The following is a 19,267-nucleotide window of genomic DNA, read 5'->3' as shown; positions in this document are numbered from 1 at the left end:
CCAGTCGCAGATGTCGCAAATGCGACCAGGGGTTCACAATTGCGATCCCCGCAAATACGAAGAATCCCTCGCAAAAGCGAAGAGTCTTTCATCTCTGCTATCAATGCAATTACGATGAAAAGTTCGCAATTGCGAACCCGGGACCTTCGTAAATGCGACCAGGTTGATCACAAATGCGAACCAGCTCTTTTCCAGGTACACTTCGCAAATGCGAACACTGGGTTCTCAAATGCGAACCCAGCAGGCTTGGCCTACCTTTGCAAATGCGAATCAAAATCTCGCAATTGCGAGATCAGAGGCCTGTGCAGAAAACCAACAAACATTAATTCTAACAACACTCTGCTAAGCATCCAAAACTCACACGAGCCCTCGGGGCTCCAAACACAAAATCCACACAATTCTAAAAATATCATACTAACTCGCTCACACGATCAAAATACAAAAATAACATCCAAAACTACGAATTGAACTCAAAAATGCTTGAAATTCAAAGAAATTTTCAAGAACTTCTAAAATTACAACTAAGCGCCCGATTCCTATCAAATCGACTCCAAACGACACTAAATTTTGCAGACAAGTTCTAAATGCTATAAAGGACCTATTCTAAGTCCCAAAATCAAATTCCGGGCTCGATAGCTATAAGCCAACCTATGGTAAAACCTTTCAACTTAAAATTGCCAAATTTTGGCAAATCAACACAAATCAACCTACGGACTTCCAAAATCAATTTCAGACATACGCCCAAGTTCGAAATCACGATACAAAGCTATTGGAGTAATAAAAACATAGTTCCGGGGTCTTTTCACAAAAGTTAAAGGTGGTCAACATTTTCAAATTTAAACTTCTAAGTAAAGAATCAAGGGTCCAAATCAACCTGAATGCTTCCCGGAATTAAACTAATCAACCCCGCAAGTCATAAACACATAAACACACATGTGTGAAGCAATAAAAGGGGTAATGGGGTGCAATTACACAAAATGACCGATTGGGTCGTTACATTCTCCCCCTCTTAAAATAAACATTCATCCTCGAATGTGCGTAAGGACATACCTGAAGTGGTGAATAGATGAGGATAACGACTCTGCATGTCGTGCTCGGTCTCCCAGGTCGCCTCCTCGACCGGATAACCCCTCCATTGAAACTTTACTGAAGCAATATCCTTTGATCTCAACTTCCGGACCTGTCGGTCCAAGATAGCCACATCCTCCTCAATGTAAATCAAATTCTCGTCCAACTGGACTGCGCTAAAGTCTAGAACATGAGACGGATCACCATAATACTTTCGAAGCATAGAAACATGGATCACCGGATGAACTGCAGATAAACTAGGTGGCAAGGCAAGCTTGTAGGCCACCTCTCCAATCCTCTCAAGGATCTCAAAAGGCCCGATATACATAGGGCTCAACTTGCCCTTCTTCCCAAACCTCATCACACCCTTCATGGGTGAAACCTGGAGCAACACTCGCTCTCTAATCATGAATGAAGCATCGCGAACCCTCTGATCCGCATAACTCTTATGCCTCAATTGGGCTGTGCGAAGACGATTCTGGATCATCTTGGCCTTCTCCAAAGAATCTCAAACCAGATATGTGACTAATAACTTAGCCTCTCCCGCTCAAATCACCCAACTAGAGAACGACACCGTCTCCCATATAGAGCCTCATGCGGAGAAAATTGGATACTCGGTCGGTAGCTGTTGTTGTAGGCAAACTCCGCAAGTGGCAAGAACTAATCCCAAGCGCCTCCGAAATTCATAACACAGGCACGAAGCATATCCTCCAATGTCTGAATAGTGTGCTCATACTGTCTGTCTGTCTTAGGATGAAATGCTATACTCAACTCAACCCATGTTCCTAGATCACGCTGCATAACCTTCCAGAAATGCGATGTGAACTGCGTACCCCGGTCAGAGATGATATATGCCAGTACTCCATGAAGTCGGACAATCACGCAGATATAAACCTGAGTCAGTTGCTCTGAAGAATAGGTAGTCACTACCGGAATGAAATGTACCAACTTGGTCAACCTGTCCATAATTACCCATACTGTATCAAACTTCCTCTGATTCCCAACAACGAAGTCCATGGTGATGCGCTCCAATTTCCACTCAGGAATATCTAGCCGCTGAAGGAAACCACCCGGTCGTTGATGCTCAAACTTCACTTGCTAACAATTTAGGCACCAAGATACATACTCCACTATGTCCTTCTTCATCCTCCTCCACCAATAGTGCTGCCTCAAATCCCGATACATCTTAGCGGCACCCGGATGAATGGGGTACCGTGAACTGTGGGCTCCTGAATAAGCAACTCATGCAAACCATCCATATTGGGCACACATAACCGGCCCTGCATTCGTAACACACCGTCATCCCTAATAGTAACCTCCTTGGCTTCGCCGTGCTGAATTGTATCCTTGAGGACAAGAAAATGGGGGTCGTCATACTGACGCTCTCTGATTCGGTCATATAGAGAAGACCAGTAAACCACACAAGCCAAAACTTGACTCGGATCCGAAACATCCAATCTAACAAACTGGTTGGCTAAAGCCTGAACCTCTAATGCTAATGGCCTCTCTGCTGGTGGTAGATATGCTAGACTACCCAATATAACAATCCGTAAATCTGAATTAGTTGTGGGTGTATTAAATGACTATTAATGTGATCTTTTAACATATGAAGTCCTATCGGGATGAGTATGGGTGGAAGCAGTTGTTTTGGAATCAGGACAAAGAGTAAGGTGCACAAAATTCGATTGAATCGACTGAGTTTTGGGGAGGTCTGTCTTATAGCCTTAGACAGTGCAAGGCCATGAAAATCCACAGCCTTAGATAGTGCAAGGAAATGAAACCTCACGGCCATAGATAGTGCAAGGCTCTATCCAGGGCATTAACCTCAGCGCCCCTGATAGTGCAAGGCACTATCCAGGGCATTAACCTTAGCGCCCCTAATAGTGCAAGGCACTATAGGTTTGGTGCCTTGCACAGTTATTTTGGCGCACTTGACGATGCCCCGTGCCGATGATGTTTATCTGAGCTGCTTTTATATCCTCCTCAATTTTGGGACGTGTTCACTTATTTAAATTCCCTATCTCATCCCACACACCCGAAACACGAAAACCTACTCTACCAAAGGAAGCTCTCAAGAGCCTAACTTCCCCAAGGTCCCTCCATCATCCAAGGTAAGTTCTAACGATGATTATAAGTTAATTTTAATTCGCCAACACCTTATTAACATGGGTAAATCCTTCCATTTATTAGATATTCGATCAAGACACCATTATTGAGAAAAGAAACTCTAGAACTCGAATTCAAGAGGATTGAACTTCAAAAAGGTAATGTTTCTACTCCCTAATCATTTATGGCTGTGAATTGATGAATTCTTGGGAGAATAGTAAATGGGTTTGATAAAGAGAACCATATGAATTATGCTAGGGTTTGGGTTGTTGACTTAAGATTGATATAATCATTTGGGTGATGAGAAATGGTGTTAGTTACATCTATTTGGGATTGTAGAACCACCTAGAAGTAGTAGAATGAGAATTGGGTGAAAAGAAAACCATTAGTGAGGTCTATGAGGCTTTACGCCCAAAACCTATTTGATAAAATTCTTAAGTTACCAAAACATGAGCCTTGGCGCTAATATTGATTCCTCTTGCTATATATTGCCATAGATTATCTTGAAAGAGACGACCAACATCGTGATACTCTTAAAAAGGGACAGAGATAAGATATGTGAGGCTAACGCTCTTTACATTTGGGAATTTTTATGATTCTCTCTTCATCCCATTCATTATGACTATTACGAGTTTCCTCAGAAAGTAGTTATGCCTTAGCTCCATGAATAGTCGTAGAACTTCTATTCTCTAGATGGCATAGTTTCAAAACCGTTCAATATCCTATGAGCTTCAGTTATGACACATCAATTTATTATGAATACATATCTCAGTCTAGTTCTATTCAGCATTCCAATATAATGTAACTCACGATGGTTCAGTATTTCAGTATCATGTATTGTAGCATGATTCTTAGTTTTTGATTCTAAATTCCTGAATGTTGAACACCTGTATTTGGGCCTGAGGCCACAGTTTATGCTTTATGCATCTTTGGACCTGAGGCCATAGTTATGTATATGTATACTTGGGCCCGAGGTCATAGCTTGTGCACATATATATTGGGCCTGAGGCTGTAATTTATTTATTCAGATAAACAGGTGGTTCATCATTCAGAAGAGGGAGTATTCATATCCTTACTTCCTATGTGTAGTTCAGTTATCAATTATCAGTTATCCGTTCAGTTTTAGTTTCAGTATATAAAATTCTTTCTTTCAATTGTTTTACAAACCGGTGTAATTCAAATGTACTGTCGTCCCTTTTTACCCGGGGCCTATATCTCGCGATGCAGGTAACGATTTACAAGTTGACGATTCTGCTTGCTAGGACATCTCATATCAGCTATTGGTGAGCCCTAGTCTTTCGGGGCATTATCCCTTGTTTCAATCTTCAGCCTTTATATTATTTTAGTTAGTAAGGTATGCTGGGGACCTTGTTTTGGTAAACAGTTAGCATTTCAGTATACTTAGAGGCTTTGTAAACTATAGTCCAGTCAATCAGATGTTAGTAGGCTTTTATGTCTTAGCCTTGTCGGCTACTCATTTACTCTAACAAACTTTTCAGTACTTTCCGTATTTATGATATTTCAGTTAGACTCTTTAGTAGATCATCATGTTGTAGATTTATATCTAGCTTACAACTATACCACATGTCGATCTAGCCATTCAGTTGGTTTGCTCTGTCACATGAAGTCAGGCACCGAGTGTCGTGTTACACCCAGTCCATGGTTCGAGGCGTGATAAAGGTTGGTATCCTAGTCTAGGTTCAAGAGTCATAGGGAGTCTATGGAGCCATGTCTAGTGGGGTCACTTTTATATGTGTGTGCACGCCACACGTGTAAACAGTTGACCACCAAGACATTTAGGATTGTTTCATTTCTTTCATACTCTAGATCGTGCAATTAGAGCTATGCTTTGAGGAATCATTCTAACTCGTGCGAATTATGTATTTCAGAAAATGCCTCAAAAAGAAGGTACACCACAAGAGCCTTAGTTACTAGCTAGGGGGCTACGACTAATGCTGCTCAGGAGGAGGTCACTCCGGCCCAGGGAGTTGCATCGGGCTCAGTGCCCAATGCTTCAGACATGGATATCAGGGGAGCTATCCAATTGCTCACCCAAATTGTTGCTACTCGGGCTAAAAGGAAGGGAACAAGTGTTGTTGATGAGACTGGTAGTTCCATGTCCAGGGAATTCCTCAACATGAAACCTCCATTTTTCACAGGGTTCAAAAAGGATGAGGATCTGCAAAACTTCATGGATGATGTTCAGAAGATATTTTGAGTGATGTATGCTACATACATTGAGGAAGCAGAGTTTCCTGAGTAATAGCTGAAGGATGTTGCTAGCACTTGGAATGAAACATGGGAAAAGTCCCGAGGGGAGGATGTGGCTCCTGCGACTTGGAAGGAGTTTGCAGATGCGTTTCTTGCATTTTCTACCCATTGAGGTCTTGGAAGCTAAGGCTTTAGAATTTGAGAGACTCAAACAAAATAAGATGAGTGTGAATAAGTACTACCTCATGTTCATCTCTCTAGCCAAGTATGCTTTGGAAATGGTATGTGATATGAGGGCCAGAGTTAGGCGGTTTGTTTTGGGGCTTTCAGATGACTTGTTTGCTGATGCTAATATAGTTGCTCAGAATAATGACATAACCATTACTAAGATGGTTACCTTTGTTCAAGGGAATAAAGACATGCTGAAGGAAGAAGAGTGGCTATAGAGAGTGGACAGGGAATTGAGCAAGGGAGCTAAGCCTGCAGGAAATTTAAGCCATGGGGGATCTCAAGGAGGTGGTAATCGTCAATTCTTTAGGAAACCAAAATCAGGACCTGCTCCATCTTCATCTAGTGCACCAGTTCAGATGTCCAAGTATAACAAGAAAAGCCATAATTCCAAAGCAACAGCCTCACAGTCACATGCTAGTGTGGGCTATAGAGGCCTTGAGTATCCTACTTGCAACATGTATGGTAAGAAGCACCTAGGGGTGTGTCGTTCGGGCAAAAATGGTTTCTTTGGGTACGGTCAGCAGGGCCACTTCTTCAGAGATTGTCCATTAGCAAAGAAGAACAATGGAGGCAATATAGCTCAGTCCACTAATTTAGTAGCCCCTCATAACTCTCAGGCCCAACAAGGGCGTGGTGAAGCAAAGTCCGGTAAAGCAGGCATTGATCGGAACCACTTGTATGCGCTGGCAGGCCGTCAGGATACAGAGGCTCATAGAGATGTTGTCACATGTATGCTAACTGTCTTCACCTTTGATGTTTACGCTCTTATGGATCCAGGATCCACCCTATCTTATGTAACCCCATATATTGCTAAGAAATTCGGGATAGAACCAAAAAATTTATGTGAACCCTTTGAAGTGTCCACTCCAATTAGAGAATCAGTTATAGCTAGACGTATCAATAGAGGGTATCTAGTCAAAGTATATCATCACCTTACTATAGCAGACTTAGTAGAATTGGAGATGGAAGATGAGCATGGATTGGTTAGAGTCATGTTATGCCACAGTGGGTTGTAGAACCAAAATAGTAAGTTTTGACTTTCTTGGTGAACCAGTCTTAGAATGGAACGGTGATGCAGTAGCATCGAGGGGTAGGTTTATTTCCTATCTTAAATCCAGAAAGATGATCTCTAAAGGGTATATCTATCACCTGGTTCGAGTTAGGGATGCAAATGCTCAGATTCCTACTCTCCAGTTAGTACCAATTGTAAATGAGTTCCCAGAAGTGTTTCCTGAAGATCTTCCTGGAATCCCTCCCGATAGAGAGATTGAATTTGGAATTGATCTGCTCCTCGGCACTAAGCCAATATCTATTCCACCTTATAGAATGGCTCCAGCAGAGTTGAAAGAGCTAAAAGTCCAGTTGAAAGATCTTCTAGATAAGGGATTTATAAGGCCAAGTGTCTCACCTTGGGGCGCACTGGTCTTGTTTGTCCAAAAGAAGGATGGGTCTTTTTGCATGTGCATTAACTATCGTCAGTTGAATAAAGTCACCATCAACAACAAGTACCCTCTTCCTAGAATAGATGATTTATTCGATCAACTTTAGGGTGCCCAGTGTTATTCCAAGATTGACCTCAGATCGGGGTACCATCAGTTGAAGGTTAAGGAAGGTGATGTTCCTAAAACAGCTTTCAAGACTCGTTATGGGAATTTTGAATTTTTGTTAATGTCGTTTGGTTTAACAAGTGCACCAGCAGCTTTCATGGACCTTATGAATATGGTCTTCAAGCCTTATCTTGATTTGTTTGTTACTGTGTTCATGATGATATCTCGATTTATTCCTATAGCGAGACGGACCATGCAAAACACCTAAGAATTGTGTTGCAGACACTGCAGGATCACAAGTTATATGCAAAATTTTCTAAGTTGTGAATTCTGGTTGAAATCAGTAGCGTTTTTGGGCCATGTCCTCTCAGGCGAAGGCGTGAAGATGGATCTTCAGAAAATAGAGGCAGTGAAGAATTGGCCTAGACCCACCTCAGTATCTGATATAATAAGTTTCTTGGGCCTAGCAGGCTATTATAGGCATTTCGTAGAGGTATTTTCCTCTATCTTGTCACCTTTGACTAGACTGACTCAAAACAAGGTCAAGTTTCAGTGGTCAGATGCTTGCAAGAAAAGTTTTGAGGAGTTGAAGAAGAGGTTGAGTTCAGCTCCAGTCTTGATGCTACCGGAAGAAACCAAAGGGTTCATTGTTTATTGTGATGCTTCAGGGGTTGGTCTTAGGTGCGTGTTAATGCAGCAAGGTAAAGTCATAGCCTACGCATCAAGACAACTCAGGGCTCACGAGAAGAATTATCCGACTCATGATCTTGAGTTAGCTACGGTGATATTTGCGATAAAGAACTGACGCTATTATTTGTATGAAGTACATGTTGATATTTTCACAGATCACAAGAGTCTGCAGTACATCTTCAAGCAAAGAGAATTAAATCTTCGTCACAGAAGGTGGCTCGAATTGCTCAAGGATTATGATGTTGATATCCTCTATCATCCTAGGAAAGAAAATGTTGTAGCTGATGCTCTCAGCCAGCGTTCTATGGGAAGCTTAGATCATGTTGAAGCAGAAAAGAGAACTATGATGAAGGAATTCCACCACTTAGCAAGTCTAAGAGTTTGACTTTTGGACTCCGAAGATGGGGGCGTTGTTCTTCAAAACAGGGCTGAATCCTCCTTAGTTGCCGAAGTGAAGGGAAAGCAGTTCAGTGATCCCTACTTATTGCAGCTGCAGGAGGGGATTCACAAACACAAGACTACGGCTTTTGAACAAGGGGGAGATGATGGTACTTTGAGATACAGAGGCAGACTATGCATTCCAAACATAGATAGACTCAGAGAGAGGATTATGTCAGAAGCCCACAATTCCAGGTATTCTATTCACCCAGGCTCGACAAAGATGTATCATGATCTTAAGGAGATCTATTGGTGGATCGACATGAAACAGAACATAGCAGATTTTGTGGCTAAGTGTCCAAATTATCTACAGGTGAAAGTCAAACACCAGAGGCCTAGTGGTTTGGCTCAGAGCATAGAAATTCCCGTTTGGAAATTGGAGATGATAAACATGGACTTCGTAACATGCTTACCTCGTTTGTTTTGGAAGCATGGTTCAATTTGGGTGATTGTAGACCGACTTACCAAGTTAGCTCACTTCTTGCCAGTGAAGACTACAAATTCAGTAAAGGATTATGCCAAGTTGTACATCAAAGGAAATTGTCCGATTGCATGGGACTCCTTTGTCCATCATCTCAGATCGTGGTGCTCAGTTCACGGCAAACGTTTGGAAATCCTTTCAGAAAGGATTGGGCACAAGGGTGAACCTCAGCACAATTTTTCATCCTCAGACAGATGGCCAGGCAAGGCGCACCATTCAGACTCTTGAGGATATGTTGAGAGTGTGTCTTATAGATTTTAAATGTAATTGGGATGATCATCAACCCCTTATTGAGTTTGCTTATAATAACAGCTACCACTCTAGTATCTAGATGGCATCGTACGAAGCTCTGTATCGGCGAAGGTGTACATCACCAATTAGTTGGTTCGAAGTTGGCGAAGCGGAGATGTTAGGACCTGATTTGGTCTATCAGGCTATGGAGAAAGTCAAGTTGATTCAAGAGCATTTGAAGATAGCTCAGGGTCTCTAAAAGTCCTATTCGGACGTGTGGTGTAGAGACTTAGAGTTCCAAGTTGATGATTGGGTGTTTCTGAAAGTTTCACATATGAAAGGCGTTATGAGATTTGGGAAGAAGTGGAAGCTTAGTCCCCTCTATATTGGGCCATATAGAATCCTGTGAAGGATCAGATAGGTGGCTCATGAGTTAGAATTGCCACATGAATTAGCTGTTGTACACCCAGTGTTTCATGTGTCTATAGAGATTATAGGGGTTAAAGATAGCCTAACTTACGAAGAAATTCCAGTGGCTATCCTTGATCGTCAAATCCACAAGCTTAGAACTAAGGAAATTGCTTTAGTGAAAGTGCATTGGAGGAATCAAAAGATTGAAGAGGCTATGTGGGAAGCCGAAGAGGACATGAAGTCCAGATATCCCATCTCTTTGAAGAGCAAGCGGAAAATGTAGAAGGTAACTATTGAGACCTTATATTATAATCTCCATGTCTTTCAGTATTCAGTCAGCTTAGTAGCCATTCAGTTTAGTACCTATTCAGTTCAGTATCTCAACAGTTCAGTAATCGTGTATTCATTCAGTTTAGTATGCATGTGTTCATGTTATTACAATGTTCAGATGTTTTCATCAGTCCTGTTTAAGGTCCAGAGTTAGTCGTAGTTACAATCAGGACAATCATTCGAGGACGAATGATCGCAAGGGAGAGATAATGTAACACTCCGTAAATCTAAATTAGTTGTGGATGCATTAAATGAGTCTTAATGTGACCTTTTAACATATGAAGTCCTATCGGGGTGAGTATGGGTGGAATAAGTTGTTTTGGAATCAAGACCGAGAGTGAGGTGCATAAAATTCGATAGAATTGACTAAGTTTATGGGAGGTCCATCTTATAGCCTTAGACAGTACAAGCCCATGAAAGTCCACAACCTTTATAGTGCAAGGCCATAAAAACCCACGGCCATAGACAGTGTAAGGCACTATCTAGGGCATTAACCTCAGCGCCCCTGATATTGCAAGGCATTGTCCAGGGCATTAGCCTCAGCGCACCTGATAGTACAAGGCACTATAGTTTTGGCGCCTCTGATGGTGCCTTGCACAGTTATTTTGGCACCCCTGATGATGCCCCCCGCCGACTATGTTTATCCGAGCTAATTTTATATCCTACTCAATTTTGGGGCGTGTTAACTTATTTAAAAGCCCTAACTCGTTCCTCACACCCCAAAACATGAAAACCTACTCTAGAAAGGGAAGCTCTCAAGAACCTAACTTCCCCAAGGTTCCTCCATCAACCAAGGCAAGTTCTAACGATGATTCTAAGTTAATTTCAATTCTCCAACATCTTATTAACATGGGTAAATCCTTCCAATCATTAGATATTCGATCGAGATGCCATTAGTGAGAAAATAAACCCTAGAACTCGAATTCAAGAGGATTGAACTTCAAAGAGGTAATGTTTCTACTCCCTAATCATTTATAGCTATGAATCGAAGAGTTCTTGGGAGAATAGTAAATGGATTTGATAAAGAGAACCATATAAACTATGCTAGGGTTTTGGGTTGTTGACTTAAGATTGTTATAATCATTTGGGTGATGAGAAATAGTGTTAGTTACATCTATTTGGGATTGTAGAATAACCTAGAAGTAGTAGAATGAAAATTGGGTGAAAAGAACACCATTAATGAGGGCTGTGTGGCTTTATGCCCAAAAAGTGTTTGATAAAATTCCTAAGTTACCAAAACATGAGCCTTAGTGCTAATATTGATTCCTCTTGATATATATTGCCATAGATTATCATGAAAGAAACGACGAACATCGTGATACTCTTTAAAAGGGCCAGAGTTAAGGTACGTGATGCTAACTCTCTTTATGTTTGGGAATTTTTATGATTCTCCCTATGTCCCATTCATTGTGACTATTACGAGTTTCTTCAGAAAGTAATTATGCCTTAGCTCCATGAATAGTCGTAAAACTTCTATTCTCTAGATGGCATAGTTTCAAAATCGTTCAATATCCTATGAGTTTCAGTTATGACAAGTCAATTAATTATGAATTCATATCTCAACCAAGTTCTATTCAGCATTCCAGTATAATGTAACTCACTATGGTTCAATATTTCAGTATCATGTATTGCAGTATGATTCTCAGTTCTTGATTTTAAATTCCTAAATGTTGAACACTTGTATTTGGGCCTGAGGCCACAGTTTATGCTTTATGCATCTTTGGGCCTGATGCTGCAATTTATGCTTTATGCATCTTTGGGCCTGAGGCCGTAGTTATGTATATGTATACTTGGGCCCGAGGCCGTAGCTTATGCACATATATATTGGGCCTGAGGCCGTAGTTTATTTATTCAGATAAGCAGGCGGTTCATCATTCAGAAGAGGGAGTATTTATATCCTTACTTCCTATGTTTTGTTTAGTTATCAATTATTAGTTATCGGTTGAGTTTCAGTTTCAGTATTTACAGTTCTTTCTTTTAGTTGTTTTACATACTAGTGCAATTCAAATGTACTGACGTCCCTTTTTTGCCCGGAGCATGCATCTCGCGATGCAGGTAACGATTTACAGGTTGCAATTCTGCTTGCTAGGACATCTCGTATTAGCTATTGGTGAGCCCCAGTCTTTTGGGGCATTATCCCTTGTTTCAATCTTCAGCCTGTATAGTATTTCAGCTAGTAAGGTATGTTGGGGACCTTGTCTTGATAAACAGTTAACATTTCAGTATTCTTAGAGGCTTCGTAAACTATAGTCCAGTCAGTCAGATGTTAGTAGGCTTTTATGTCTTAGCCTTGTCGGCTACTCATTTACTCTAACAAACTTTTCAGTACTTTCCGTATTTATGATATTTCAGTTAGACTCTTTAGTAGATCATCATGTTGTAGATTTATATCTAGCTTACAACTATACCACATGTTGATCTAGCCATTCAGTTGAATTGCTCGGTCATATGCAGTCAGGCACCGAGTGCTGTGTTACACCTAGTCCATGGTTCGAGGCGTGATAAAGCTTGGTATCATAGTCTAGGTTCAAGAGTCCTAGGGATTCTATGTAGCCATATATAGTGCGGTCACTTTTATATGTGTGTGCACGCCACACGTGTAAACAGTTGACCAGCAAGACATTTAGGATTGTTTCATTTCTTTCATACTCTAGATCGTGCAGTTAGAGCTATGCTTTGAGGAATCATTCTAACTCATGTGAATTACGTATTTTAGAAAATGCCACAAAAAGAAGGTACACCACAAGGGCCTCAGTTACTAGCTAGGGGGATACGGCTAATGCTGCTCAGGAGGAGGTCACTCCGGCCCAGGGAGTTGCATCGGGCTCAGCGCCTAATGCTTCAGACATGGATGTCAGGGGAGCTATCCAGTTGCTCACCCAAATTGTTGCTACTCAGGCTAAAAGGCAGGGAACAAGTGTTGTTGATGAGACTAGTAGTTCCATGTCCAGGGAATTCCTCAACATGAAACCTCCAGTTTTCACAGGGTTCAAAACGGATGAGGATCCGCAAAACTTCATGGATGATGTTCAGAAGGTATTTCGAGTGATGCATGCTACATACACTGAGGAAGCAGAGCTTGCTGAGTACCACCTGAAGGATGTTGCTAACACTTGGTATGAAACATGTGAAAAGTCCCGAGGGGAGATGCGGCTCCTGCGACTTGGAAGAAGTTTGCAGATGTGTTTCTTGCATTTTCTACCCATTGAGGTCTTGGAAGCTAAGGCTTTAGAGTTTGAGAGACTCAAACAGAATGAGATGAGTGTGAATAAGTACTACCTCATGTTCGTCTCTCTAGCCAAGTATGCTCCGGAAATGGTACGTGATATGAGGTCCAGAGTTAGGCGGTTTGTTTTGGGGCTTTCAGATGACTTGTTTGCTGATGCTAATATAGCTGCTCAGAATAATGACATGATGATTACTAAGATGGTTGCCTTTGTGCAAGGGAATGAAGACATGCTGAAGGAAGAAGAGTGGCTACAGAGAGAGAAGGATAGGGAATTGAGCAAGAGAGCTAAACCTGCAGGAAATTTTAGCCATGGGGGATCTCAAGGAGGTGGTAATCGTCAGTCTTATCCCTTTTTCAGTCTTCATCCTTTATAGTATTTCAGTTAGCCTTGTCGACTACTCATTTACACTTGCAAACTTTTCAGTACTTTCCGTATTTATGATATTTCAGTCAAATTCTTTAGTCATGTTGTATAGTTATATCTAGCTTTCAGTTATACCACATGTTGATCCTGCTATTCAGTTGGTTCGCTCGGTCACATGCAGTCAGGCACTAAGTGTTGTGTTACGCCCAGGCAATGGTTCGGGGTGTGACACCCAAACTCTCCGCCTTTCGAATCAAGGCATCAACCACCATATTGGCCTACCTGGGATGATATAGAATAGTGATATCATAGTCCTTAAGTAACTCTAACCACCTCCACTGCCGCAAGTTAAGATATTTCTATTTGAACAGATGTTGTAGACTCCTGTTGTCAGTAAAGACCTCACAAGGAACACCGTACAAATAATGTCGTCAGATTTTCAATGCTTGAATAATGCCTGCCAACTCCAGATCGTGGATTGGATAATTCTTCTCATGGGTCTTCAGTTGTCGAGACGCGTGCGCAATCACCCTATCGTCTTGCATCAACATCGTGCCAAGTCCAATATGTGACGCATCACAATACATAGTATAAGACCCCAAGCCTGTAGGCAACACCAACACTGGCGCTATAGTCAAAGCAGTCTTGAGCTTTTGAAAGCTCGCCTCACACTCTTCGGTCTATCTGAAAAAAGCACCATTCTGGGTCAATCTGGTCATAGGTGCAGCAATAGATGAGAAGCCCTCTATGAAACGATGATAATACCCAGCCAAACCAAGGAAACTCTGGAACTCAGTAGCTAAAGATGGTCTGGGTCAACTCTGCACCGCCTCAATCTTCTTCGGATCTACCTTGATCCCCTCACTCGACACCACATGACCCAAAAACTCCACTGAATCAAGCCAGAATTCACACTTTAAGAACTTTGCATATAACTTCTTCTCTCTCAAGGTTTAAAGCACGATCCCCAAATGCTGCTCATGATCTTCCCGACTGCGGGAGTACACCAAGATATCGTCAATAAACACAATGATGAATGAATCAAGATAAGGCTGGAATATACTGTTCATCAGGTGCATAAATGCTGCTAGGGCATTGGTCAGCACAAATGACATCATGAGGAACTCGTAATGACCATACCGAGTCCTAAAGGCAGTCTTTAGAATATCCTAATTTCGAATCTTTAGCAGATGATAACCTGACCCCAAATAAATCTTGAAAAACACTCTGGCACCCTGTAGGTGATCAAATAGGTCATCAATACATGGCAATGGATACCTGTTCTTCACTGTAACCTTGTTTAACTGGCAATAATCAATACACATGTGCATAGAAACATCCTTTTTCTTCACAAACAAGACTAGAGCACCCCATGGAGACACACTAAGCCTAATGAATCCCTTATCAAGAAACTCTTGCAACTGCTCTTTTAACTCCTTCAGCTCCGCTGGGGCCATACGTTATGGTGGAGAAATGGGCTGAGTGCCCGGCAACAAGTTAATACCAAAATCGATATCCATGTCGGGCGGCATGCCAGGAAGATCTGCTGGAAATACATATGGAAAGTCTCTCACTACCGAAACTGACTCAACAGGTGGGAGTATCAGCACTGATGACTTGCACAAAGGCTAGATAAGCATTACACCCCTTCTCAACCACTTGTTGAGCCAGCGTCACAGTCTTGGCATCACAGTCTTGGCGTGACAATCAAGAATGGCATGATAGGGCGACAACCAGTCCATTCCCAAGATAACATCAAAGTCTACTATACTAAGTAACAACAGATGAACTCTGGTCTCAAAACCACCAATAACAACTAAACACGACCGATACACACGGTCCATAATAATAGAATCTCCCACAAGCATGGACACATAAACAGGAGAACTCAAAGAATTACGAGACACATCCAAATATAGAGCAAAGTAAGATGACAGATGATAAGTGGATCTTGGATACAATAAGACTAATGCATCTCCATGGAAAACCGAAACCATACTTGTAATGACTGATTCTGAAGCACTCGCCTCTGTCCTACTTGGAAGAGCATAGAATCTAGCATGGCCTCCCCCTCTAGGGTGACCTTTACCCACCATCCCTCATACCTAGCTGGCTATGCGGGTGGAGCAGCAACTGGGGCGGCAATCATGGCCTTAGAAGTCTGTGGACCTGACTGAATCTGTGGAGCCTGAGTAGTCTGGGAAGGTGAACCCCTACTGAGTATGGGGCAGTCTCTAACCATGTGCGGGTATCACCATACTCAAAACAAGCTTTCGGTGCACATGGCATCTAGGACTGGCTCGGGCCCTATCGGTTGGACTGACCGCTGAAGGCACCCCGTGCAGGAGGAGCAATAGAAAGTGGTTGAGCAAAGTGTGCAACCTGAGATCTCGGAACAACCAGAGCACCACTAGAATCTGGAAGTGTTGATTGAACTGGACGACTCACATAGCCCTTACCATGAAGGGCAGAAGGTGCAACGTGACCACCACTAAATCTTCCCGTGCCACGAGACCTCTTTGCCTCCCTATCATCTTTATCATGGTCTCGTATACCCTTCAATCTCCTTGCAATCTCAACCGCCTACTAATACGGAGTGTCTGACTCCAACTCCCTAGCCACGCTTAATCTAATACTCTGGTTGAGCCCCTCGATAAATCGACGGACTCGCTCCCTAACTATGGCAACCAAAGCTGGTGCATGCCTGGACAAATCACTGAATCCGACAGCATACTCTGATACTGACATAGTACCCTAGTATAGCTACTCAAACTCTGCACGCCAAGAATCCCGAATGATCTGAGGAACAAACTCTCTCAAGAAAAACTCTAAAAATTGATCCCATGTAAGTGAAGCTTCCTTGGCTGGGCTACCCATCTCGTACGCCCGCCACCACTGATATGTCGCTTCTTTTAGCTGGAACGTAGTAAAAGCAACCCCACTCGTCTCCACAATGCCCATAGTGCTGAGAATGCGGTGACACTCCTCAAGAAAACCATGTGCATCTTCTGAAGCCAAACCACTAAAAGTAGGAGGATGTTACTTCTTGAACATAAGCTGCTCCTCCTCATATGTTGCTTTCCTAACCACGGGCTGAACCGTAGCAGCACGCTGTTGAGGAATCCCTTACCCAATGTTTGTAGGTTAAAATCCCCTCTCCAAATTGTCTCCTACCGAGTCTAGGGTTCAAAAATAAGATAATGGACTAAAACATCCCATCCCAGCTATTTTTCCAGTCGCAAATGTGTCCTGGGATTCCCAATTGCAAACCCCGCAAATGCAAAGAATCCCTCACAAAAGCGAAGATCCTTCCATCTCTGCTAAAGTTCGCAATTGTGAACCATGGACCTCCGTAATCCATGCGACCAGGTCAATCGCAAATGCGAACCAGCTCTTTTCCAGGTACACTTTGCAAATGCAAACATTGGGTTCGCAAATGCAAACCAGCAAGCTTGGCCTACCTTCGCAAATGCGAACCAAAATCTCGCAATTGCCAGATCTGAGGCCTGTGCAGAAAACCAGCAAACTGTAGTTCCAACAACATTCTGCTAAGCATCCGAAACTCACCCGAGCCCTCGGGGCTCCAAACCAAACATCCACACAAGTCTAAAAACATCATAAGAACTCGCTAGCACGCTCAAAAAAAATAATATCTAAAACTATGAATTAAACTCAAATGTGCATGAAATTCAAAGAAATTTTTAAGAACTTATAAAATTAAAACTAAGCGCCCGATTCCTATCAAATCAACTCCAAACGACATCAAATTTTGCAGGAAAGATCTAAATTCCATAACGGATCTATTATAAGTCCCAAAATCAAATTTCGAGCTCGATAGCTAAAAGTGAATATACGGTCAAACCTTTCAACTTAAAATTGCCAAAATTTGGCAAATCAACCTACGGACTTTCAAAATCAATTTCGGGCATACACCCAAGTCCGAAATCGTGATACGAAGCTATCGGAGTCATAAAAACATGATTTTGTGGTCATTTCACAAAAGTCAAACCGTATTTTATAGCATCCCAACATGATTCATCTTATGGGGGGTATTCTAATCATGTGTAATTCATGAAATCCCTTTTCTTTAAATCATTACTCAATCAAAGGCATAAACGTCATTCTCTTATCTATCACAATTACACCCTTATTCTACTACCAGGGAAATATTTCATCTCTCCTAATTGCTCTTAGTCTTAGATTCCTCCAAGTTTGTTCAGGCTATACGGAGCTTTCTATAACTTAAGGAAACCATCAACTCTCTAGATTTGATGGGCTTAATCCCGAGGACTTACCTATTCTTGTCACCTTCTCACTCACATTTTCTTATCCTTACTCCTATCTACCTAAAACCTAGTCACTCTACCATACTTTAGCTTGCGACCTACACCTATCTATTTATACTACTCGCAAGCTTCCTTTAACTTGCTAACACTGTAGATTTCCTTTCGTGCCTTCTCAATTGTCCTTAAACATAAGCAATTACTTTCCCTGGTCATTCTGCCACTTGTTGCATGACTACTTGGCTTATCTTATTGCCCACGGATACTGGAATTTTCTGTAACTCATATGATCTCAAATATCACTTTTGATTTTTTTCTTCTTCCCGTTCATTGGCCATGATATGTGCCACTTTCTTATGGAGTGCATACAATGTTGTAGTGAGACTGTTATTACAAGACCATTTCATCTTTATGTCACTATGCTTAGGTTGAAGCCTTCTTCCTTATTTCCTCAGCTAGTCTTTCTTTGTAGTACTTAGGGGAGACTCTATGACTCATGTAAAGCTGCGAGCTTATTACATTGTATACCCGAAGGAATTTTTGATGTCCTTGCTCCCTTATAATTATCCCTAGTTACTTAGCTTTGCACCCTTGTGCTCGTAGGGTTGCTTTTGAACTAAAATTTTTGATTGTCTTCCCAGTGGCACTCTCTTTTATTTCCGTAACACTTATACTGTACCTTTAACTACCCCAACTCCAATCTAAATATTTCTCGAGGATTATGACGTCATATTTGTGAGACTGAATTCACTATGTTGGGGTTCACTATGTTTATCTTGCACAATTTGCTGTTTATCTGTATCCTCTTGTCTAGCCATAACTAGGCTTTTCCTGAATCAACTACTAACTACTCGTTAGTCCATTATCATCTCTATATTCCGTGTAATCTCTCTTGGGATATGTCCTTTGTCTTAACTTACCTCTCGCACTGGCTCCAAATGTATCAAGTGTCCATTCGCACTTATTAATCAATAACATCCTGGCCAGGAACTCTTACCGTCTCTCCTCAGCGTCGTGCTTGCATAATGTTCTAGGGTCGTGACATATATGTAGGATCTGAATAAATGCAACCTCATGCCTTTTGCCTTTTTACCACATTCTTCCTTTACCATTCCATAGTTACCTGAACCACTTAACTCCGACTTAGCACCACATCACACCATCTAGGGGAGTACTAAGATTTAGTCCTACAATGATCTACCTATAGATGTTTTACCTCTTCATCTTTTGCATCTTTTCACATCATCAATGACCCTCACTTGCCTTATGGTAACCCTTCTGCACTAGGGATAATTGAATTTCTTACGCACGAGGGTGACACCTAGTGTAACTGGCAAACTTAGTCCCTTGAGCTTAACTCTGCTCACAATGCTTGTTTTAGGTAAGCGTCTTCTTGAATGACCTTTAAAGGTTATTATTTTGTTGTCCATTCTATTATTTCTTAAGCGCGATCTCTAAAATTGTCATGATATCGACTATTATCAAATCCTTCGGTCCCTAATTCATGTTCGGTTTTATCTTGTTTAATAGACCATACTAATTTCTGTTACTAAAAGGGGTCTAACTTAGCCTTCTGGTAATCATGTTGGAGTCACCAACTCATTTCTCGAAATGAGGATATGACCTTTGGCCTATACTCTTTTATTG

The 19,267-nt window shown here is 41.7% G+C and overlaps 3 protein-coding genes across 3 annotated transcripts; 2 read left to right on the top strand and 1 right to left on the bottom strand.

Annotated features, from left to right (window-relative positions):
• Positions 1-5,972: 5,972 nt before the first annotated feature.
• On the top strand, positions 5,973-6,632 carry LOC138906010 (uncharacterized). The gene has a single exon (XM_070194528.1). It carries the CDS (start codon positions 5,973-5,975, stop codon positions 6,630-6,632), a length of 660 nt encoding a protein of 219 aa, XP_070050629.1.
• Positions 6,633-9,103: 2,471 nt separating this feature from the next.
• Positions 9,104-9,697, top strand: LOC138906009 (uncharacterized). The gene is made up of 2 exons (XM_070194527.1): positions 9,104-9,254; positions 9,492-9,697. Exons 1-2 carry the CDS (start codon positions 9,104-9,106, stop codon positions 9,695-9,697), a joined length of 357 nt encoding a protein of 118 aa, XP_070050628.1.
• Positions 9,698-15,010: 5,313 nt separating this feature from the next.
• Positions 15,011-15,433, bottom strand: LOC138906008 (uncharacterized). The gene has a single exon (XM_070194526.1). The coding sequence runs from the start codon at positions 15,431-15,433 to the stop codon at positions 15,011-15,013; it is 423 nt and encodes a 140-aa protein (XP_070050627.1).
• Positions 15,434-19,267: the final 3,834 nt, after the last annotated feature.

The sequence above is a fragment of the Nicotiana tomentosiformis genome, chromosome 2 (genome assembly GCF_000390325.3).
Source record: "Nicotiana tomentosiformis chromosome 2, ASM39032v3, whole genome shotgun sequence".
Classification (NCBI taxonomy): domain Eukaryota; kingdom Viridiplantae; phylum Streptophyta; class Magnoliopsida; order Solanales; family Solanaceae; genus Nicotiana; species Nicotiana tomentosiformis.
Note: the sequence above shows the minus strand (reverse complement) of the source record. Positions and strands in the feature narration are given on the sequence as shown.